The sequence below is a fragment of the Littorina saxatilis genome, linkage group LG1 (genome assembly GCF_037325665.1).
Source record: "Littorina saxatilis isolate snail1 linkage group LG1, US_GU_Lsax_2.0, whole genome shotgun sequence".
Classification (NCBI taxonomy): Eukaryota; Metazoa; Mollusca; class Gastropoda; order Littorinimorpha; family Littorinidae; genus Littorina; species Littorina saxatilis.
The window spans coordinates 5,839,030-5,864,029 of NC_090245.1; the positions used below are offsets into that span (position 1 = coordinate 5,839,030).

Below are 25,000 nucleotides of genomic sequence, written 5' to 3' on the forward strand. Positions count from 1 at the left end.
CGAGGCTCTTAGCACTCGTCAAAACATGCCACAAATCATGGATAATTTGCTGCACCATCTCAGTGTACATCTGCAAGTGCAGCAAGGTTGTATTCGAGTACTGCTGTGACAGGCTACGAACAGAAACACACACAAATGCACATGCACAAAGACACTCGTGCTGACACCAAACTGAGCTCACGACTACAGTCTGAAAACAGTACCTAGGGAACGCACGATAACGGATTTTTAGTGCGTCCCGGGACCCGCTCCTTTTAGGTTAAGTGCGTCCCGGAACCCCCTCCACAACGTGAATTTCTTGTACGTGTTTTCGGCTTCTAGTGCGCATAAGACGCAGGACCGCACACTTTGGGGAGCCCTGCTCCACACCATAGACCATTTATCCTGGACCGCCAACTAGCTCTCTCTCCGCTCTTTCTCTCTATTACGAGGTAGCGGCCTCTCGCATTTAGGGACCTACGCTTACATGGCCTTTCAGAAATCAGGGGGATGTCATATCCGGTGTCGATTGTAAACATGGACGAAGTTGCCGAGGTAAGTTCTGAAAATGCTAAAATAAACTCAGCTAAAGTGCATATGGAACATGTTTTTCGATGAGTTTTGTTAAGTTTAGTTTGGAATTTTGGAAAATCCACTTCATTGTCACCTCCCATTCTCACAAATAACTGGAGCGTGCTTTCTTTTCACTGTCTTCGAATCGCTGGCCTTTCAAACCGGACGCTAAGCGCCCCTGAAAGTCGAGCGTCGTAACCTCGAAGGGTCACGTGACGAGTTGGCGGTCCAGGCTATTTGGTCTATGTCCACACATGCACACACACAAGCACCTTACTCTCGATTCACCCCACACTCTACACCATCCAGCCCTGAATAACACACATGCACGCACACACACACACACACACACACACACACACACACACACACACACACACACACGCACATATACTTACACACACACACACCCAAGCACATCTATACCATCCAGCCCTGAATCACACACACATACACACACACAACCACCTCTATACCATCCAGCCCTGAATCACACACATACACACACAAGCACCTCTATATCATCCAGCCTTGAATCTCACACACACACACACACACACACAAGCACCTCTATACCATCCAGCCTTGAATCACACACACACACACCTCGACCTTCACCCGATTCACCCCACACTCTATACCATTCAGCCACACGGGTCAAAACTAGTCGAAACACACATCAGAGACAGATCAAATTACATGAAAATAGTGTCGATCTTTATTCATCGTTTTCTTCGAAACACAATGCTAATGTTTCCAATTTGGCAAATAACTTAAGGCAAATTATAGCTGAATACTTTAAGTTCACGTTCAAGAAGTCTTATAAATGATTAAGAACTACAAAGTTTTAGGCAATGTTTCAGTTGCAGCAGGAACGGGGGATATCTTCAGTGACGTTTCTCATGTTGGATGTACTCCTGTTGTTTCTGCAAAATAAAACACAACAGATGCAACGACGATGACCCTGACACACGAAGACAAGACAAAAATATTCCGAACAAAACCAATGCACTGGAACAAGTCCAAAAAAATGTTGTTAACTATTTTTTTTATTTTTTTTATGACTTTCTTGATCTCAGGATGATGAAGGACTTGAGAAAGATTTTCAGTGGGAGTTTATATATTTCACTCCTTCCTAGTCAGCAGTCTGTTCTTGTATGGAGGAAACCGGATCAACGTGAGCTTAAGGAAGGTGTGTCTCCTACACAATGTTCTACATACTTGTTTGTGTCTGAGTGCATGTGCACAAGGAAGACGTCACTGCAGATTCTCTTTCTTTCTCAGACTTCTTGATCTCTCTGTCTTTGTTTCTGTGTTTGTTTGTTTTTATTTTCAGAAGCAGTCTCATTGTATTGAGAACACCGGGGCCAATCATTTCTGAGCTGAAGAAAGGTGTGTCACCAGGGTGATGCTCCAGTTTCTCATTTCTGAGTGCACGTGCACTGGAACAGTGAACTCATCGCATGTTGTAATTGATTGCACGTCTTATTTTAGTTCTTTTCTGCGGGTGGTTCGGAGGTGAAACAAAGTTCTGTTTTCTTTTTCTTGATGGTGGTTCTGTTGATAAACAAAATTTACTGTTACTTTAATTTGAAATGGCTTCTCTGCCTCAGCCCGCCTCGCCGCCCCCCCCCCCCCCCCCACCTCCTATTGGAATGAAATGCACGTTGGGAGTTTAGTAGGTAGGTTGGTTGATTCGCTGGCTTGTTTTGTGTGTTTGTGCGTGTGTGCGCCTAGATGTTTGAAAACATGCTTTTATAGCAAACGCATCAAATGTATTTTCCTGCCCACACAGCCGAAACAAACAAGCAAAGTTATTGTTGTTTCATCTACGTCTGCATTGAGGCAGTTCTCTTTCTGGGCTTGTCTGAACAATTTCAGGACAAAAGGTTTGCAATTTCATGCTTATTTCTCCAAACTTTCAAAACTTTCCCTTTATCTAAACAGCAACCAGACTTTCGGTTAAGTGTCAAGCCCAGAAAGTTTAATAAATAAATCCCGGTTAAAAACGAATTCTTGTAATTTGTTGGAAAAATGATAAAAAAAATGTATATACATGTATCAAAAATATTCAAAAAACGACTTCTTTGACGCATCTGTTAAGTCGTTGATTACTTCCCTTTACTTGAGACGGGAGATGATACACTAGCAGAAAGTTAACAGCAATAGGGGTATGAACAAAAGGACAAAAATTATACGCTGAAACAAAGAGAAATGAATTTGATTGATGTCAGTCTCAGATATCGTCTGTAAGGGGTAGGAAAGAAGGGCATAATAGATAATGCAGTTTGAAACACACACACACACACACACACACACACACACACACACACACACAAACACACACACACACCAACACACCCACACACACACACACACACACAAACACACACACACACACACACACACAAACACACACACACACAAACACACACACACACACACACACACACACACACACACTATGGTTGCTAGAACGTTACGTTTCCGCAATTCTTTTGTTCCCAGAGCTATCCATGCTTTCAACCAATCACATGTTAGAGGCCTCTATCATAATTATTACTGTACTCTGTTGCTGGGTTATCTGTAATGTATGTATTTTTAGTAACTGTATTACCGTAGTCCAAATGTGCGGTGTTCTAGTCGACATGTGGTGCTTTGTATACCTTGTGTGTGCGTGGATGTGGAGGTGGACTCTTGGACGTCTTTTTGTTATTGGAATTATGGTTTTTGTTAAATTGTATTGCTGTTGTTGTTGTGTGAGTGAGTTGTGTGTTGGCAGACTTGACTTGACGGATGACTGTTTGCGTTAGTGAGACTGTGATCATTTTTATTTTTTTAGTATGCATTCTTATTCTTTTGATTGGAAATGAGTATTGTTACAACATAATTTCCATATGGATTAATAAATTTGAGTTGAGTTGAGTTGAGTTGAGTTGACACAAACACAGACACGCACGCACGCCGCACGTACGCACACACACACACACACCGCTGCGTGCGCACGCACGCACATACACTCAAACACACAAACAATCACACACGCATGCATGCTGAGTTCAGGGACCTTCGTAAAGTAAACTTCGCGAAGTAGACTTCGCCTAACTAATATCAGCCATGCTTTACTTTTCTTCTTTTTTTTCTTTTTCTTTTTATTGTTTTTCATCCTCTCTTGCTTGTCCCGACGCTTGTTCCTTCTCCCAGTATCCTCTCACGCCGCCCCGTCCCAGCACTCACTGCAACATCCACCCCTCACTGCAACATTCACCCCTCACTGCAACATCCACCCCTCACTGCAACATCCACCCCTCACTGCAACATCCACCCCTCACTGCAATATCCACCCCTCACTGCAACATCCACCCCTCACTGCAACATCCACCCCACACTGCAACATCCACCCCTCACTGCAACATCCACCCCACACTGCAACATCCACCCCTCACTGCAACATCCACCCCTCACTGCAACATCCACCCCTCACTGCAACATCCACCCCTCACTGCAACATCCACCCCTCACTGCAACATCCACCCCTCACTGCAACATCCACCCCTCACTGCAACATCCACCCCTCACTGCAACATCCACCCCTCAACTTCGTTCCGCCGCCAGACCTGTCGAATTAATGAGTCAACCAGTGTAGGTCACAAATGTACAGACACTCCAGGGAAGGATGTCAGACCGCTGCGGTAGGCTACCCTCGGAAGATGACACTGCACTGCTGCTGAGTCACTTCGACGGTGTTCAGTATTGGTCCTGTTCCGAGCTAACGGACGCAGGCCGCTACCTACTAAGCCCTCTACTTACGACACTGACTGTTAAGTCGCGGAGCCAGACTGAGTGAGCGTCTCCTCAGAGAGCAGACCGCCACTGCGTCCTTCCGTCGACCCCCCTGGAGCATCCCACGTTGAAGGCTGGCAGCAGAATATTCCGGGATGGCTGGAACAGGACCACTGAGACCAAGGTCACCATGAGAGCCCTGAGCAGGAAGGGTCACAAGAGCCGAGACAAGTTTTTATTTTTGCGCTTTCCGAGTCAACCAGTGTTGGTCAGACACCTGGGCACCCTCACAATCGCAATCGCTTTCATGAAGTGAATGACACTCGGCTGTGTGATCCCAGCCTTCCCATTGGAACTATAGCACTTCCACTCTGGATTGGAGTCGACCGAGGCCTTAAAACCCACGCTCCCCATATGGGATTCGAACCACGATCTCCCGGCCCGCAGTCCGATGCGCTAACCACTGCGCCACGGGGGCCGGGCTTTACACTACAGAAAGCATCTTAGCAAAAACCAAACTCCACTCGTAATGAGCAGAAGCGTTCATCACCAACAACTAAACTTAACGTGCTTCTTCATACCCAGCCCAAGCGTCATCGTTAACCGTTCAGTTGTTCTTATTTTGTCACACCTATCTCGAGAAATAAGCGTCGCACAAGACCAGCACACTCCCATGTTTCAGCGAGCTGTGTGGAGAAATCTTCGCCAAGTCGACTACGCTCAATTGATATCAGGCTTTACACTACAGAAGACATCTTAGCAAAAACCTCATAATTATCGCTCGCTATGTACAGCAGCCATCAGCACCAAAAACTCTAACTCCACTCGCTACTTAGGCCTAATACCCACCATTCGCTCCAGTCACCACTTTAACCGTTCTTGTGTGTGTGTGTGTGTGTGTGTGTGTGTGTGTGTGTGTTCTTGACATTTCACTCGCTACTGAATACCCACCTTTCACAAAAGCGTCCTCTTAACCGTTCTTGGGCGGGGTTCCGCCACGCGGGTTGCCGTTGCCGGCGTTGCCAAGGGTGGCGGCAGCCCCATGTCCGGAGCCCGGAGGAGAGGGAGCCACACCAAGGTTTCCGGGAGGGACAGGGCCGCCTGGGTTCCCTCCGGACTGTCCGGGACCGGCGCCGTATGGGGGGAGGAAGGGGGCCAGTACGTCCGGCTTACAGCCACACGCGTGGGCAACCTGCAGCAGACACAGCACACAGAGAGTAGAGATGGATTTTTGATTAACAAAACAAGAAAGGTAAGTTGTTTGAACGTTTGTTATTTACAAAACAATACGTTAAGGTCACAGATATTTCGACCCTGGTTTTTTTTCGGGGGGGTGGTGGATTTTTGATTAACATTGGTAACTTTGGATTAAAAAGGAAAATAATAAATACTCTGACAAGGGAAACAACGGCTGTATATCGCCCTTTGCACTAGCAGCAAAATGATTGCCTCCCCTGGATACCATTTTCTCAGTTAAGGGCTAATTGTTTTATTACTAAATTCTTCCAGCAGTCAAGGGCTAATGAGTGCAATCAAACCTATCGATAACGACCATTCAAAATGCCAAACAAAATAATTCCTTATAAACATGTGGCCGTTATGGAAACGTAAATTATATAGAGAAGAACCTCTTCTGCAATTCTTAAGGTGGTCTTAAAGTGCAGGTGGACTCTATCAAGAGGTGGTCGTAAAGTGCAGGTGGACTCTATCAAGAGGTGGTCGTAAAGTGCAGGTGGACTCTATCAAGAGGTGGTCGTAAAGTGCAGGTGGACTCTATCAAGAGGTGGTCGTAAAGTGCAGGTGGACTCTATCAAGAGGTGGTCGTAAAGTGCAGGTGGACTCTATCAAGAGGTGGTCGTAAAGTGCAGGTGGACTCTATCAAGAGGTAGTCGCTAGGGCAGGTTCGACTGCTTACTCCTTTGCGATCATGTGCCCTGCTAAAGATTTGTCTGGGACTTTTCTGTGAATGAGAGGATTCTGCGACTCGTTCGAATACATAACATCAACAGATGGTTGCTTTTTGTACAGTGTTGTCCTTTTTTAAGAAATAATCATATCAAAATATCCACACTCTGCACATGAACATGTTGATTCTTGGTATGTGTCCAAATTGAGGATGGTTTTATCCTACGTAAAAGCCTGGCTTGATTTGAGACCATGAGTGTAATCGTTAAAACGGGGAAGGATGTGTCTTTAAAGCACACACACAACAAGACAGAACATGGGAAACGAGTGTGTGTGTGTGTGTGTGTGTGTGTGTGTGTGTGTCTGTATGTGTGTGTGTGTGTTTGTGTGTGTGAGTGTGTGAGTGTGTGTGTGTATCTGCGTGCTTGTGTGTGTGTGTGTATGTGTGTGTGTGTGTGTGTGTGTGTACCCATGTTTCCACAGGTTTGGTTGCCTAAATCACCATAAGGCAACCATCCACACGTGGATGGCAACCTAAACTCTGGATGGCAACCTAATTGTGTGGATGGTCGCTTCATTTAACACCGTTAAATTGACTTTTTTGACGGAAAGAATGTCATAACAATGTTCAAAATGACATTCTTTCCGTCCTCTATAGGCGACGAAATAGGTCAAATTTTGTGCATTTTTTAGTGCAAAATTCTTCGATGCCGGAGCGAGTACTGCACCCAGTGCTGTTGTAGTGCAAGTGCACTAGAAAGGCACTACACCCAGTGCCGCCTCTTAGGTAACCATCCACACTTTAGGTATGTGTGTGTGTGTGTTTGGATATGTGTTTGGGCATGTGTGTGTGTGTTTGTGTGTGTGCATGTGTGTGTATATGTGTGTGTTTGTGTTTGTGTGTGTGTGTGTGTGTGTGTGTGTGTGCGTGCGTGCGTGTGTGTGTGTGTGTGTGTATGTGTGTGTGTGTGTGTGTGGTTGCGCGTGTGTGTGTGCGTCACAGTGTATGTGTGCGTGTGTGTGTGTGCGTGTGTGTGTGTGTGTGTGTGTGTATGTGTGTGCGTGCGTGTGTGTATGCGCGCGCGTGTGTGTGTGTGTGTGTGTGTGTGTGTGTGTGTGTGTGTGTATGTGTATGTGTGTGTGTATGCGTGTGTGTATGTGTCTGTGTGTCTGTGTGTCTGTGTATGCGCGCGCCCGTGTGTGTGTGTGTGTGTGTGTGTTTATTTTATCCGTTAGTCCGTCAATGTGTCTGTGAAAATGTTCTGAAACCTCTATGTTCTACATCAAAATTCGCAGAATTGTTAATACTTTATAACTGACGTTTTCCTTCGCAGCCGTTGACTCCGCATTTGCCTGTGTAAATATGTCTGTGTGAGTGTGTCCGTGTCGGTGTCCGAACGTCTGTCGGTCCAAAATTTGCCGACGACCGCAGATTTCTTCAGCCGTGTTTGCAATTACGAAACAAAAACAAAGACGACAACAAAACAATGCAACGACAAAAGAAAACACAACAACGGAACAAAACAAAACATACACGGACGAACCTTGAACATGGCCATAAGTCTTGACATTGCCTATAGTTTGGCACGGGGAACGGACTTTCTTTTAAGTTGACGTGTCATTTTGTCAGAGCTCAGAGATCTTCGGGCACCACATTTCTTCTTGGAAGACACCCCTGCACTGTTTCACGGGGCCAATTTTTTATCTGTTTTTGTCTTGGATAATCAAAAAGAGGACAACAAACGAAATAAGAAAAGAAGGTGTTGTGACCAGAAAGAAAAGTCAGACGGGGGACAGGAAAAGCCAATGAAATAAACCACGGGAAGAAAACAACCGATAGGCAGCGAGATAGATACTAAACAGATCCCAAGTGTAGGGAGGAAATAACTTGATAAGCATATTGTCAGACTGACATGGAAGAGGTCATGACAAACTAGGATATAAGAAATCATATTTAAATATGTTTCATATTGGAAATGTCCCACACCACTGATTATACACTTTTTTTTTAAACTGGAGGTAGAGCAGGTTCATATAATTATTTTTGTTGTTCTCGATTGAGTCAGCTCGCCTTATATATCACCCTTTTTCCGGTGTTCTATGTGGACTGTGCTGTTTTTGTCCTGTTTTGTTTACGACGGAAAGAAGTTGGAAGTTGTCTTGTGTTTTAAAAGGAAAACAAGCTAAAAAAAAATAAAAAAAAAGGAAGAGAAAAGAGCACAAGAAAAGGGACACCAAAATTATCTAGTTTTATGACTTAGAAAAAGTATAATAGGCTTACCTCTCCGATGTTGGCCATGATAAAACCACGCATATTCAGGAGGTCAACGTTGAGCTGGCTGAAGAAGCCACCAACGCCATTCCTGACAATAGTCGTCTGGTCCAACGTGGGTGGAGTATTAGTGTTGCCAGTGACACCCGGGTTGCCCGTTGATGACTGTTGTCCGTTGTTGTTGTTGTTGTTGGCGTCGTTCATGGAGTGCACGTTGTACACCGCCAACACCAGCAGCGACGTTGTCAGCAGAACTTTCATGGTGGAGTTAAACTTTTCGTTCAAGAAGTAAAAGGACAATTCGTGATTCTGTCCGGTTCGGTTGTGAATTACAAACGATGCAAACACTACGGAGAGCGTCTTAATGCTAACCCCCTTTCCCAAACTCAAGCCGACAATATGCGTCGACGGTGAACGTGTCCAAGAAAAAAAGTGATGGCGTCACAACACTGACAGGGGTAAAAAAAGGAGTGGTTTGTTCCCTCAGAACCCGTAAGACTACGTTTGAATGCGGGAGAGACGCTCGACCGGTGTCTGGTTCTTTTTTACTGGACGGATTATACAAGCTGGCGTTACACCTCTGTCGTCAGGGCTTAGTGTCCACTTTAATATTTCCCAACGACTTGACTCTGGCCGCATCCTGCCTTCAGTAGGAAAAAAGATAGATGATAGCTCTTCGTTCAGGCAACCACGAAGGATATGAAAACAGAAACATAAAACATATCACCCCCCCCCCCCCTCATCATGACAACCTTGACAGGATGCACCTGGTCATGACGGGACCGCATGGTAAGGGTCAGTACGGTCCAAACAACAACAATAAAACGGACTGCAGTATTGACTGACACTTTCTGTGCATGGCAAAACAATGCAATAAAGCGTGACTGACACTTTCTTTGCAAGAAAAAAACAATGCAATAAAGCGTGACTGACACTTTCTGTGCAAGGCAAAACAATGCAATAAAGCGTGACTGACACTTTCTGTGCAAGAAAAAAACAATGCAATAAAGCGTGACTGACACTTTCTGTGCAAGGCAAAACAATGCAATAAAGCGTGACTGACACTTTCTGTGCAAGGCAAAACAATGCAATAAAGCGTGACTGACACTTTCTGTGCAAGACAAAACAATGCAATAAAGCGTGACTGACACTTTCTGTGCAAGGCAAAACAATGCAATAAAGCGTGACTGACACTTTCCTTGCAAGACAAAACAATGCAATAAAGCGTGACTGACACTTTCTTTGCAAGACAAAACAACGCAATAAAGCGTGACTGACACTTTCTGTGCAAGACAAAACAATGCAATAAAGCGTGACTGACACTTTCTGTGCAAGGCAAAACAATGCAATAAAGCGTGACTGACACTTTCTGTGCAAGACAAAACAATGCAATAAAGCGTGACTGACACTTTCTGTGCAAGGCAAAACAATGCAATAAAGCGTGACTGACACTTTCCTTGCAAGACAAAACAATGCAATAAAGCGTGACTGACACTTTCTGTGCAAGGCAAAACAATGCAATAAAGCGTGACTGACACTTTCTGTACAAGACAAAACAATGCAATAAAGAGTGACTGACACTTTCTGTGCAAGGCAAAACAATGCAATAAAGCGTGACTGACACTTTCCTTGCAAGACAAAACAATGCAATAAAGCGTGACTGACACTTTCTGTGCAAGGCAAAACAATGCAATAAAGCGTGACTGACACTTTCTGTGCAAGGCAAAACAATGCAATAAAGCGTGACTGACACTTTCCTTGCAAGACAAAACAATGCAATAAAGCGTGACTGACACTTTCTGTGCAAGGCAAAACAATGCAATAAAGCGTGACTGACACTTTCTTTGCAAGACAAAACAATGCAATAAAGCGTGACTGACACTTTCTTTGCAAGACAAAACAACGCAATAAAGCGGACTGCAGTAGTGACTGACACTTTCTGTGCAAGACAAAACAACGCAATAAAGCGTGACTGACACTTTCTTTGCAAGACAAAACAATGCAATAAAGCGTGACTGACACTTTCCTTGCAAGACAAAACAATGCAATAAAGCGTGACTGACACTTTCTGTGCAAGGCAAAACAATGCAATAAAGCGTGACTGACACTTTCTTTGCAAGACAAAACAATGCAATAAAGCGTGACTGACGCTTTCTTTGCAAGACAAAACAATGCAATAAAGCGTGACTGACACTTTCTTTGCAAGACAAAACAATGTAATAAAGCGTGACTGACGCTTTCTTTGCAAGACAAAACAATGCAATATAGCGTGACTGACACTTTATTTGCAAGACAAAACAATGCAATAAAGCGTGACTGACACTTTCTTTGCAAGACAAAACAATGCAATATAGCGTGACTGACACTTTCTTTGCAAGGCAAAACAATGCAATAAAGCGTGACTGACACTTTCCTTGCAAGACAAAACAATGCAATAAAGCGTGACTGACACTTTCTTTGCAAGACAAAAACAATGCAATAAAGCGTGACTGACACTTTCTTTGCAAGACAAAACAATGCAATAAAGCGTGACTGACACTTTCTTTGCAAGACAAAACAACGCAATAAAGCGGACTGCAGTATTGACTGACACTTTCTGTGCAAGGCAAAACAATGCAATAAAGCGGACTGCAGTATTGACTGACACTTTCTGTGCAAGACAAAACAAACAAACAACAAGAAGAGCAAACGCTCGATCGAGTCACTTTCGCAGTTCTGAATATTATATGAGGCATCAGATGGACAGGAAGAAATTGCTATTCACAACACAATACAGATGTAAATAATTTGATGTAAAGAATAATCCTATAAAGTTTGAATCAAATCCGATGAATAGTTTCAGAGATATGATATTTCAATTTTTTTCCTTCAAGACATACCTGTGACCTTGAAAAAGGTCAAAGGTCACCAAAGCAGACGTCAAAGTGTAGAGGTCACTGGGAGTCACGTTCACATAAAATTTGAGCCCGGTCACTTTTATAGTTTCCGAGAAAAGCCCAACGTTAAGTTGTGTGTTGCCGAACAGAAAAGGCTAGTTATCTCCCTTGTTTTTCTGATAACGTTCGTAAAAGGCTACAGATGTAAATACTTTGATGTAAAGAATAATCCTACAAAGTTTCAATCACATCCGATGAACTTTGTCAAAGATATAAAATGTCTAATTTTTCCTTTGACGCTGACCTGTGACCTTGAAAAAGGTCAAAGGTCAACGAAACCATCGTTAAAGTGTAGAGGTCATTGGAGGTCACGACTAAACAAAATATGAGCCGGATCGCTTTGATAGTTTCCGAGAAAAGTCCAACGTTAAGGTGGTGTCTACGGACGGCCGGCCGGCCGGCCGGCCGGACAGACTAACACTGACCGATTACATAGAGTCACTTTTTCTCAAGTGACTCAAAAACAAGTGGGCTTTGCACGCCGGGAACCATTCTGAATCACTAAGAAATTTGCTCAATTCGGTTTTAGGCTTCCAACGGGAATTACAGTCCAGCCGAAAAATCCCAGAATGATGGATATGTGTGTTGGGAAATCTATCTGTACTTCGGACAGTAACTTTGGCGTGACAAACGCATTGGGATTCTGCATGTACTCTACAGGCTTGTGTCCAGATTTACTGGTCACTTTCATTTAAAGGCTGGAGTCTACATAATTCAAAGTGGTTAGGTTATTTTTAAATGTGATTTTTCTGTTAGTTTAAGGTTTGCTTTTCCAGAAAAAAATAAAGAGAATAGGGCTTAACGCGCATTTTTTTAAGATAACAACTGAAACTTTGGGTGTCAGATTTTTTAACGCAATCACTACCAAGGCAAGGCAAGTTTTATTCCAATAAAACCCCGTGAGGGTACATGGAAAATTAAAAAACACAGTAAAAACACATTTCATTCAACACCAAATAAAAGGAACTAAAACAAAAAGAAATCAGACTATGTAAAAAGATTGTTAGATTATAATGTGAATAATGTAAACAAATTAACAATCAGCTCATTATAACGCAAGAAGAATAAATGAGGAACAAAATAGAGCATAACACATAGTTACTGTCATTTTTTAAAGTCATTTTCAAGCATGAAACACAAATAAACAAAACATTTAAAGTGCTAAAGTTGTTAGGATGTGCTGAAACGTGGATACATTCAAGTTGGGGCATCTGTGTTACCGACCGTAAAACAAAAAATACACCCCTTGACGCAAAAACTTGAACTTTAATGCTTTTACTACCCTACTATTCATTTTGACAGAAAATAGTACACTTACTCTACATATTAAACAAGTCGCGTAAGGCGAAAATACAACATTTAGTCAAGCTGTCGAACTCACAGAATGAAACTGAACGCAATGCAATTTTTCAGCAAGACCGTATACTCGTAGCATCGTCAGTCCACCGCTTGTGGCAAAGGCAGTGAAATTGACAAGAAGAGCGGGGTAGTAGTTGCGCTGAGAAGGATAGCACGCTTTTCTGTACCTCTCTTCGTTTTAACTTTCTGGGCGTGTTTTTAATCCAAATATATCATATCTATATGTTTTTGGAATCAGGAACCGACAAGGAATAAGATGAAAGTGGTTTTAAATTGATTTCGAAAATTTAATTTTGATCATAATTTGTATATGTTTAATTTTCAGAGCTTGTTTTTAATCCAACATATTTATATGTTTTTGGAATCAGGAAATGATGAAGAATAAGATGAACGTATTCTGACGATCATAAATACAAACTGAACATGGTGTCGCACTTTTTGCAAAAGAAGAACTATTTAATAATTCAGTAAACATTCTATGGTGAATATGATAATAAATGGAGTCACACACACACACACACACACACCCACACACACACGCGCACGCGCGCACGTACGCACACACACACACACACACGCACACACGCACGCACAGAGACACAAACATACACACACACGCACGCACGCACGCACACACGCACGCACGCGGAACACACACACACAGACACACGCACGCACACTCACACACACACACACACACACTCACACACACACACACACAAACACTCACACACACACACACACACACCACACTCAAACACACACACAAACACACACACACACACCACACTCACACACACATACACACACACCACACTCACACACAAACACGCACACACACTCACACACACACCACACTCACACACACACACTCTCACACACACACACCACACTCACACACATACACACACACCACAGTCACACACACACCACACTCACACACACACACCACAGTCACACACACACACACCACACTCACACCACAGTCACACACACACACCACACTCACCACACTCACACACATACACACACACACCACACTCACACACACACCACACACACACACATACACACACACCACACTCACACACACACACACACTCACACACACACACACACACACACACCTCGCCCACACTCTAGATTCAACCCACATTCCATACCATCAAGCGCCACAGGTCGAAACACACAGATACAGAATAAATGACATGAAAACAATGTCGATCTTCGTTCCTCTTTTTCTTCAAAAAACACAGCACATCTTGCCAATTTGGCAAATCATTTGAGGCAAATTGTAGCAAAATACTCAAGTTCACATTCAAGAACTCTTATAAATGATTAAGAACTACAACGTTGTAGGCAATGTTTTTTTATTGGCAGGAACTGGCGCTATCTTCAGTGACGTTTCTCATGTTCGCTGTATGTAGACCGGTTGTTTCTGCAAAATAAAACACAACTGATGCAACGACGTTGAACCTGAAATACAAAGACGAGACACGAAAATATTCTGTTGAATGAAACGAATGCACAGTAACAGGTCACACATATACTGAAAGGCATAAATTCTGCAAATAGTGCATTGAACGATTTTGCTCTCAAACGAAAATCAGATTGAACCTGTAATTTGTAGTTGACATCTTGAGTGTTGGAGCAAATGTTTCACGCTGTCAGCGTGCGCTTTGCAGTATTGCTGATCCAGCCACAGCTCACTGTGCTAATAAAGACAATGGGCTGAACGGGGGACAATAACGTAAAAAAGATAGTGTATGGCCCTATAAAATGCAACTGGCTGTTTGGCTGTATCCAGATATCGCAATCATGCCACGACTTGATGAAGGAGAGAGACAGCAAGCGATTGGAATGCTTAAAGCTGGCCAAAGCATTGAACGTGATGAACACTGAACGTTTTCCGAAATCATTGCGCTTGGACTCAGTCACTTTTTTTGAAAAATTGTCATTTCATGATGTTCTATTCAAAATCAATTAAGCGAAGGTTTATAAACACTAAAATGGCCAATAAATAAAATATTCAAACATTGAAAACATTCACCACTGAGTTGATTTTTTGTGATTTTTTAAAGTTCCGTTTGCGGAATTTATGCCTCTCGGTATAGTTTTGTTGCCTTTTCAAATAATGAAAAGGTCGCTTTCGCCCGCTTTTCAACACATATAAGTTTAGGGTGTCGGGTCATTGTATATGTCACAGTAAGAAAAGAACCCTCAAGACTGACAAAACTGGAAAAGTTGTTGGACCATATCGTGTAATTAAAGATGTGAGTGTGTGTGCAATAAATTATGAATAAACGTTAAATTGGCTTGGTTAACTCTTCCATCACAAACAAAAAAATAATAGTTACGACATCTGTCCACAACACTCTTCAATTCAGCATTGTCGAGTCCACTACATACACAAGGCAAAAACATATGTTTTGGGTAAAATGCTGAAAGAAACTGAGTCGGTCAACGTTCTAAAGTTCAGTAAAATCTGGCACAAAATGAAGCAATTTTCAAGTCTGATTCCAGTTTCAAAGTACAATTCTACTTTCCCCTAGAGATTGAATTCCAGTTTCCCCTAGAGGAAACTGGAATTCCAGTTTCACCTGGCAATAATCCAGAGGAAAGTAGAATTCCAGTTTCCTCGAGGGGAAACTGGAATTCTACTCTCCCCTAGGGGAATCTCAGATTCCTTTGGATTCCACTTTCCACTGTAACATATATATATAGGTTAAGGTTTTATTTGGTTGAAGGATTTTATCACTGTTCGCTGGCTCCTCCCTGGTTAATACCAAAACCCTAACTTCACTCGCTACTTAAACAGTCATGAGACCAAGGGTAGGGCGGATGTTGGTGGCGAGAGAGGTGAAGGGACTGGGAATGTTTACAGTGCCGTGTGCCGGGCTGTGAGCAGTGCCCGCCAATATTTAGATCAGGCACTGCCGAGCAGATGCGCCTTAGTTCTATGCAGGAAAATGCATCGCGCTATTCTGGCCATCTCAGTCTAGAGACAAAGTGCTTGCTGCCGCGAGAGGTGAGAAAATGTTCCCTCTTTATCTTTGCCGCGCGGAGGTGTTTCCAGACACATCGTAGGTAGGGTGATCTGGCCAAATGTCGTCTTCATCTCTAAGGCACACTGATACCAAGAGGTGTAAGTTACACCCGCCTTCAGGTTCAGGCATTTTCAAACGCTCGACTCAAGACTATATAAACTCACCATTCGCTCCAGTCTCCGCTTTAACCGTTCTTGGGCGGGGTTCCGCCACGCGGGTTGAGGTTGCCGGCGTTGCCAAGGGTGGCGGCAGCCCCAGATCCGGAGCCCGGAGGAGAGGGAGCCCCGCCAGGGTTGCCGGGAGGGACAGGGCCGCCTGGGTTCCCTCCGGACTGCCCGGAACCGTCGCTGAATGGGGGGAGGAAGGGGGCCAGCACGTTGGGCTGACAGCCACAGGCGTGGCCTACCTGTGGCACACACAGCACAGAGAGATACGAATACGAATAGTTTATTCTGCTGTAGGCCATTTGCCAAAGGAGAGAGAGAAGGAGAGAGAGAGAGAGAGAGAGAGAGAGAGAGAGAGAGAGGGGGGGGAGAGAGAGGGAGGGAGAGAGAGAGAGAGAGTGAGAGAGAGAGTGTGAGAGAGAGTGAGAGAGAAAGTGAGAGAGAAGGCAGAGAGAGAGAGTGTGAGAGAGAAATACAGAGTGAGAGAGAGAGAGAGAGAGAGAGAGAGAGAGAGAGAAAGAGAGAAAGAAAGAGAGAGAGTGAGAGAGAAACTGAAACTGAAACTGAACTTTATTACCAAAGGATATAGGTTTTAGGCAAAGCCTAATCTTACAACCTGTCCCTTATACAAACACTTAATACAGACGCACATAATATAGATAGTAAAATTGACAAGGTTATTGTTCCTTACAGACGTACATAATGTAAATAGTAATAAGAAAAGGGTTATGGTTATACACATTCAAAAATGGGAAAAACAATATAGTTTGGAAATTGCAGCATAGTTGCAATAATGCATTGCATATAAACATCCAAAACAACTAATAACAAAAGGGAGAAAACAAATGTGGGGAGGAATTGTCCCAATCATTCGCATGTATATCATTATCAATACATACACATAAAGAACAAATCAAAATACAAACATAACTTGACTAAATGTAAAAAGCACTAAAATATCAGACATGAAAAGTGAACTATTTACCCATTAAGCGGGAATGAAACTGGCGCCTAAACGTTTTCACAGAAGAGGCATTTCGGAGGGGTAGGGGTATGGAATTCCATAGAGACGCTCCTGAGAAGGCTAAACTTGACTTATACAAGTCTAGACGAGGGATGGGGGGAATCAGGTTCTGGGACCCATATCTTTTTGTGGCATGTCTGAAATGTGATTTTAAATATCCAGGAACATTATTGTTAATTACTTTGTACATAAAGACAGCCTTGTTTAGCGTCAACTGATCTTTCAAGGGAAGGAAATTAAGGAGCTTTAATTTATCATCTGTTGGCTTATTTGACTCATGCAGAATTAGTTTTGCAGCACGGCGATGAAGAGAATTGAGTCGTTTGAGATGAACATCACTGCAGTTATCCCAAAGTGTTGAAGCAAAGTTGATATGGGGCATTATGTGAGCGTAATAAAACAACTTGAGTGCTTCCACATCGGCATAATGTCTTAATTTAGACAATAAGTACACATTTTTAGATACTAATTTGCAAATTTTACTCAAGTGAGTTTGCCATTTCAATTCTTGATCAACGGTAACCCCTAATAATTTATGCTCTTTAACTTGTTGCACTTGAGTTGAATCAATTGACAGTTGAAGTTGTAAGGGTTTTAATTGGTGTTTTTGTCTAGTTGTAATCACCATACTTTTCGTCTTAACAGGGTGAATAACCATTGCATTAGTGGTGCACCATTCTGTCATCTCATCTATACTTTTTTGAAGAGATTGGTTGACGGCTACCAAAGACTTCTGACTGGTGTGGATTGATGAATCATCCGCAAAGAACTCACATCTTACTTTCTCATCTGACACATGAAGAGGTAAATCATTTATATAAATACAGAACAATATAGGTCCTAATACAGACCCTTGAGGCACACCACTTTTGACAAAATCATTCGACGAAGTTTTACAGTTGATGAATACATATTGTTTCCGTTTTGAAAGATATGATTCGAAGAAGGCACAAGCAGAGTCATCTTTTAAGTAGCATTGTAATTTCTTTAATAATAAGGAGTGGTCTACAAGGTCAAATGCTTTTTTAAAGTCCAGGAATAACGCTCCTGTTACTTCGGACTCATTAATAGCTGATAACCAAGTTTCACATAAAGAGCTGAGAGCAGTGTGGCATGAATGCTTAGAGCGAAATCCAGACTGAAATGGATGAAACAAATTCATTCGTTCCATATATTCCAGTAAATATTTCTGAATATGCTTCTCCAAAGGCTTAGATAAAACAGGTAAGAGGGAAATTGGTCGAAAGTTGTTAGGGTCCGTAAGATCCTTGCTTTTTGGGAGTGGCACTACCTTGGCACATTTTAAAATAGAGGGAAAAACGTTTTGTTGTATGCCAAGGTTGTAGACATAAGTCAGTGAATCAATTATGTATGGTAAAGCAAGTTTGAGCAACCGGACAGGAATCTTATCGGGACCCATTGACTTTTTATTCGCCATCTGTTCTATCAGTTTTCCAACCTCGTGGACAGTAATGGGTGGAATAGAAAACGATTCGTTTTGAGTCAACTTTCGTCCACAAAATGTTTTTAATTTTTCTAGAGAGACATCAATATTAAGGGACTCATTCTGCGTGAGACAGGCTTTCAGTTTCTCTGCGAGCGAAATAAAGTGTTGATTAAAATCTTCTGGAGTTATTTGTGACGGAGAATTGGTCGATCTCTTTCGAGATTTATCAAGAACTTCATTCATTGCTCGCCAAATTGTAGAAGTATCTCTCTTATCAGAAAGCAATTTATTAAAATAATCTGCTTTTGCTTGCCTTACCGTTTTCAAAACTTCATTCCTTTGTAATTTGTACTCGCTTTTCAGGTTATGTTCTTTAAAGAAATCACGCAACGCCATAGCCTCAATAATGTCCGATGTCAACCAAGGGGGCAGGTGGGGATGTTTCACCCTATGCTGACGTAGTGGAGCGTGTTTATCAATAATGGAACACAAAATCTCATGGAAAAGATTGCGAGAGAGAGAGAGAGAGAGAGAGAGAGAGAGAGAGAGAGAGAGAGAGAGAGAGAGAGAGAGAGAGAGAGAGAGAGAGAGAGAGAGAGAGAGAGAGACAATGACAATGACAAATCTTTATTTTTCGAGGGTGACAAGAATAAGCATAGATATGCTTTTTTGCATCTGGCCCTCGCCCTAAAGAGGGACTAAACGATTTTACTATAACTATGACTAGGGGAGAGAAAAAAATAGAAAAGGTTACATAAAAACATTAATGGTAGAACATATAAGTTTATGTACATGAAGCGCATTATGTAGAAGCATTGTAGATCATAAGGTAGTGTTCAAAATTGGGTGAAAAGCAATGAAGATAAACGGAAAGTAACCCAACAATACATTAGCTCAGCAAAACAATGTATTACAGAGCCAAATCTTCGTGATTTTGTCACAATAAACCATAATTCCGATAATGAACAACTGTATACAAAGAGAACATACCAATCAAGTTTATTTGTTCATAGAGTTCATTAAATGGAAAGAATATTTGGTTCTAAAAGAATCCGTATTGGTGGATTGCCGCAGGGCGTCCGGAAGAGCGTTCCAGAGGCTGCTTCCTGAATAAACAAGACTTGATTTAAATAGGTCTATCCTAGGAAGAGGAGTGTTTAGTTTTATAAAGTGGTGCGAATTCTTCAAAGAGAACTTTGAACAAATGGTTTCGGGTGCATTTTCTGTCATAATTGTATGCATCATTATTCCTTTGTTATAATTCATTCTTGACTTTAGAGGTAGGACCCCCATGTTGATGTAGTCTGAGTCGGTGAGAGTAGTCTGTTTGAGTAATACTACTTTTAGCGCTCTTTTGTGTAATCTGCTGAGTAGCTTTAGGGAATTATCACTTGCTGAGTCCCATAGAGTGGATGCGTAATCAATAAGAGACTGAATATGAGCAGTGAAAAATAACTTCCTGGCTTGGCAATTAAGGAAGTGTTTAATTCTAGATAAGAGGTACACTTTCTTTGACACTAATTTACTAAGTTGTTCAATGTGAGTTGACCAAGACAGGTTGTTATCGATGTGGACACCTAGAACTTTGTGATGGTCGACTTTTTCCACTATATTGCCGTCAATCATTAAATCGGGACCAGTTGAGGTAAAATTCTGTCGTTTTTGTCTAGTTGTAATTATCATATATTTGGTTTTCTTTGGGAGGAAGAGAGAGAGAGAGAGAGAGAGAGAGAGAGAGAGAGAGAGAGAGAGAGAGAGAGAGAGTGAGCGAGACAGACAGACAGAGACAGAAAGACAGACAGACTGAGAGACAGACAGAGAGAGAGAAAGTGAAAGAGAGAGAGAGAGAGAGAGAGAGAGAGAGAGAGAGAGAGAGAGAGAGAGAGAGAGAGAGTAGAGATTGATTTTTGTAACATTGGTAATTTTGGAGTTTAAAGGTACAAAATCTAAAATTAAGAATAGAATGGTGTGTTATTGGACCGTTTAATATGTTTCAAAACAAAACATTCACAAGCACGTCGACTCGATGATCTCAAAAGGGAAAAAACAGACGAACAAACTCTTGTGGTACAGACGAACAAACTCTTGTGCTACAGACGAACAAACTCTTGTGCTACAGACAATAAACTTAGCTAAGAAAGCCTTGCTGATGCGAGAAGGATGGTCCGAGTCCATTACTTGTCTATCACGACCACTTAAGGGACACACCAACAAGTGGTCCTCATAAACAGGTGGCTCTTACGGAAACGGAAATTCATGGGAAAGAAGATCTTTCGGGAGATTGATTTATTCGTCACTTTATTATTTTCTCTCCTTTTTATGAATTTATATACCTATTTCTTTTTCTTGGTATTGATGGATATATTTTTCGATGTATTGATAGATTATTTTATTTTATTTTGCACGATTTAAATGTTATGAAAAAGTATTGATGTTATATTAAGAATGTAAAATAAGACACCTCCGTTTGTAAGCCCTAATATCTCAGAAGAAAAGCTGATTCCCACTAAAATAAAATATAATAATAATTAAAAAAAATATAAAAAAAGACCTTCCGGGAGACCTTGAAGTACATACAAAGGGACAGAGAATGGCGCTTTAACAGTATTCGTCCGATCGTACCCTTACCTTGTCTGTTTGTCTGTATGTCTTCTAAATCGTCTCAATTCCCGTTTCCCGAATTGTTGGCTTGTTTCAGTCTTGGGTAACGACATAAGAAAAATCTCTTCGAGGATAAAGTAAAGGGATAAGGTATTGTGACCAGAAAGAAAAGCTTGACGGGAACAAAGAATAACCACTGAAATAAACCACGACAAGGAAACAACTGATACTAATGTAACCGTGTGCCGAAACACTACGATCACCTCGGGAAGCGAAGTGCAATCAAACAGGTTTGAAAATATTAGGGCTAATTTCTTAGCCCTATAAAAACTGTTATGCAAACCCGAAGGTTTCCATGAACATATAGACAATCGGAAACTACCAGACCCCATCACAAACAGATTTCCACAAACCACGGGTGTTGACTTAAAGGCCAACAACTCGGGTGCAGAGTCTGCTGTGAAAGGAGCGGTAGCCTCCCCTGTCACACTAAGCAGAAGAAACGTGCAGGGAGAAAATGGATAACTTGATAACCATATATATGTAAACACATTTTTGTTTAAACTCCAAAAAAGAGATTTTTTTTAAAATAACTTGATAACCATATTTGTGAGACATGGAAGAGGTCAGGAAAATCTAGGAGACAAATAAAACATATTGAAGTATTTTTCATTTTGAAAAAGTTTTGGAATACCACCCCGCCGCTGATGAACCTATACATGTTGTTTTTAAACTGGAGGTAGCGCATCATAAACAAATTAAATTGTTGTTCCCGATTTAGTCAGCTCGCCTTATATGTCAACCTTTTTTGTCCTTTGTTCTATGTTGACTGTTTTGCATTTGTCCTGTTTTTGTTTACTACGTAAAAAAGAAGGAAAAAAAAGGAAAAGCAAAAAGGAAGAGAAAAGGTCACAAGAAAAGAAAAAAAATCAAAACTGAAAATCAAAGAAAATATTTTCCACCAATGGTTACTACATTTACAAAAGAAAGTAGTACATGTATTCCCAATTTGAAAATCCGAACAACATAAACAGCTAACGTTTCCAAAATCAAGAATCAATCAATCCTTCTTCTTCTTCTTCTTCTTCTGGAGATGGGCGGTTCAAGTGTATGTTTCATTGTGTCTGTGGTCAAACGTTCTATAAGTTCACGTATAACCTATCTTGTTTTATGATTTGGGAAAAGTATGACAAACGTACCTCTCCGATATTGGCCATGACGTAGTCACGTATATACAGGAGGTTATGGTTGAGTTGGGCCATGAAGTCTCCCACGCCATTCCTGACGAGAGTCGTCTTGTCAAACTTGGGTGGGGTATTGGTGTTGCCGCCCGGGTTGCCCGTTGATGACTGTTGTCCGTTGTTGTTGTTGTTGTTGTTGTTGTTGTTGGCGTCGTTCATGCAGTGTACGTTGTACACCGTCAACACCAGCAGCGACGTTGTCAGCAGAACTTTCATGGTAGAGTTAAACTCTTCGTTCAAGAAGTAAACTGAAAATGTGGGATTCGGTTATGGATTTCAAACCACGCAAACGCTACGGAGAGCGCCTTAATGTTAACCCCTTTTCCTAAATTCAAGCCGACAGGCAAAAGAACCGTTTACAAAATGCGTCGACGGTGTGCGTGTCCAAGAATAAAGTGATGGCGCCAAAAAACGGACAGGGGTCTAAAAAGGAGCGGTTTGTGCCCTCAGAACCCGTATTGCTGCGTTCTTTCTTCTGCACAACGGACCGGGAGAGAGGCTCGACCGGTCTCTAGTTATTTTTTACTGGACTTTTGTGGTGCATCGGATTATACAAGCTGGCGTTACACGTCTGTCGTCAGTCTCCCTGGCTTAGTGTCCATTTAATATTTCCCAATGACTTGGCTTTTAATGTATTTGGTTTTTTATCTGCCCGCATCCTCCTTTAAGGAGGAAACAAACATAGATGATAGCTCTTCGTCCAGTCAACCTCGAAGGAAATGAAAACAGAGACATAAAACGTATACACCCCCCAACCCCCCCACCACTGAGAAAAAATTGCACCTGGTCATGAGAGAACTGCGTGGAAAGGGTCCAAAAAACAACAACACATGAAAGCAAAATACAGTCTAAACTGACAGTTTTTCTACAAGAAAAAATAAAATAAATGGGCTTTGCCCGCTCAGAAACTTGTACAAGTTGATTTTAGGCTTCCAACGGTATTGCAGTCCAGCAGAACAATTCCAGAATGGTGGATGTGAGGATTGGGAAATACTTTGGAAATAAGCTTGGCATAACAGACGATTCGAGACTTGCAATGATTATGCTAACACTGAAATAACCGAGTATTTACCCTCCCTGAACTAATATTTTGCCTCCACGAATATATTGAGGAAAATACAAAAGAAATTAATTTTGTTCTCTCTCAAGATGTCCGTTCCTTTACTTGTGTAATATTTAATCACAAGACATTCACACATCAAAACGTTGCATCACAGCAGGCCACTGTCACGTTTGTACAATGAAACGGTCGTCCCAACTGCTGGGCCTTTATTCTAACTGCTTGTTTATGTGACATGCAAATTTCAACTCGTTCAAAGGCAGCCTCACTACTGCACGTGTCAGGAGAAAATGCTTACACATTAGCGATGCGAAATGTTAATCTCTCTCGTTTTAATCCAACATCACAAGAGGAACAAACAGAAACATGCGTGTGATGTTCTTCCTACGTGCCATACCTAAAAACACTTATTCTTTTACGTGATAAATGGTTTAAAACATTTGATGTAATATTAAAGAAAGGTCGGGATCGGTCCTCTCTATAAAAACAGGTCGGCTTCCAATCTCTGGACTGCCCAGGCTTTTATATTGGTTAATGCAATCCCTCCACTTGCAGACTTACCAACAGTCAACACCCCGACTGCTTGTTTGTCCAGAGTGGGAATTTTTACATGAACGAATTCCACAGATTGACACTTCAGTGTCAGTTCAGAAATCAATTAATCCAAACAAATGCCGTTCTGCACAGACAGCCCCCAAGGTGTTGATTGTTGGTATGCGTCCAAGTGCAGAGATCTCTTATTCTATTTAAAATTATATCAAAATCTAAGATGGTGGGCCGAATCCTTCGCACGAGAAGGGCCGCGATTTCCACGTGAGGTTGGCAGGTGTGGAGAAGTTATGGCGTATTGACTGTTTGTGTCAATGAGTCGTTAATACCCCGTTCAGACATAGACACCGCTTCTACTACGATGGAAAAGTGGCCGCGAGCATGGCCAATCGTGGCCAATCGTAGGCCAAACGTGGGAGGATCTCCATGAGCGTGGTTTGGTCGGGGTGGGATCTGCTAGATCAGGAAGCTGCACGCTCTCCCCACGCTTATTTTGAACTGCACAAAACAAGCGTAGCCGGGTCGTGACGCAGTACAGTCTTGATGTAGTGCTTTTTAATTTGCCATGTGCTGGATGTTGACGGCGATATGCCCCGATTTAATAACTTTTTGAGATCGAAATGATCGGAATGATCAGCATGGTCTTCGTAAGGACATAGAGCTGTGTGAACGGGGCCTAAAACACGATGATCGGAGTGATCGGCATGGTCTTCATAAGGACGTAGAGCTGTGTGAACGGGGCCTAAAACACGATGATCGGAGTGATCGGCATGGTCTTCATAAGGACGTAGAGCTGTGTGAACGGGGCCTAAAACACGATGATCGGAGTGATCGGCATGGTCTTCATAAGGACGTAGAGCTGTGTGAACGGGGCCTAAAACACGATAATCGGAGTAATCGGCATGGTCTTCATAAGGACGTAGAGCTGTGTGACGGGGGCCTAAAACACGATGATCGGAGTGATCGGCATGGTCTTCATAAGGACGTAGAGCTGTGTGAACGGGGCCTAAAACACGATGATCGGAGTGATCGGCATGGTCTTCATAAGGACGTAGAGCTG

The 25,000-nt window shown here is 42.2% G+C and overlaps 2 protein-coding genes across 2 annotated transcripts; both read right to left on the reverse strand.

The window, feature by feature from the left end:
• Nucleotides 1–5,286: 5,286 nt before the first annotated feature.
• Nucleotides 5,287–9,114, reverse strand: LOC138959959 (uncharacterized). Its single transcript, XM_070331650.1, has 2 exons — nt 8,522–9,114; nt 5,287–5,527 (listed from the first exon to the last, which is right to left on the reverse strand). The coding sequence occupies exons 1-2, from the start codon at nt 8,771–8,773 to the stop codon at nt 5,306–5,308; spliced, it is 474 nt and encodes a 157-aa protein (XP_070187751.1). The 5' UTR covers nt 8,774–9,114; the 3' UTR covers nt 5,287–5,305.
• A 6,904-nt stretch (nt 9,115–16,018) lies between these two features.
• LOC138959963 (uncharacterized) lies at nt 16,019–22,733 on the reverse strand. The gene is made up of 2 exons (XM_070331664.1): nt 22,290–22,733; nt 16,019–16,260 (listed from the first exon to the last, which is right to left on the reverse strand). Exons 1-2 carry the CDS (start codon nt 22,545–22,547, stop codon nt 16,039–16,041), a joined length of 480 nt encoding a protein of 159 aa, XP_070187765.1. The 5' UTR covers nt 22,548–22,733; the 3' UTR covers nt 16,019–16,038.
• Nucleotides 22,734–25,000: the final 2,267 nt, after the last annotated feature.

What these genes read in the sequence shown, in the direction of transcription:
- LOC138959959 (XM_070331650.1), bottom strand. Translation starts at nt 8,773, where the DNA reads ATGAAAGTTCTGCTGACAACGTCGCTGCTGGTGTTGGCGGTGTACAAC. An exon ending in TCATGGCCAACATCGGAGAG is followed by an intron (nt 5,528 to 8,521) that starts GTAAGCCTATTA and finishes TGTCTGCTGCAG; the next exon opens with GTTGCCCACGCGTGTGGCTG.
- LOC138959963 (XM_070331664.1), bottom strand. Translation starts at nt 22,547, where the DNA reads ATGAAAGTTCTGCTGACAACGTCGCTGCTGGTGTTGACGGTGTACAAC. An exon ending in TCATGGCCAATATCGGAGAG is followed by an intron (nt 16,261 to 22,289) that starts GTACGTTTGTCA and finishes TGTGTGCCACAG; the next exon opens with GTAGGCCACGCCTGTGGCTG.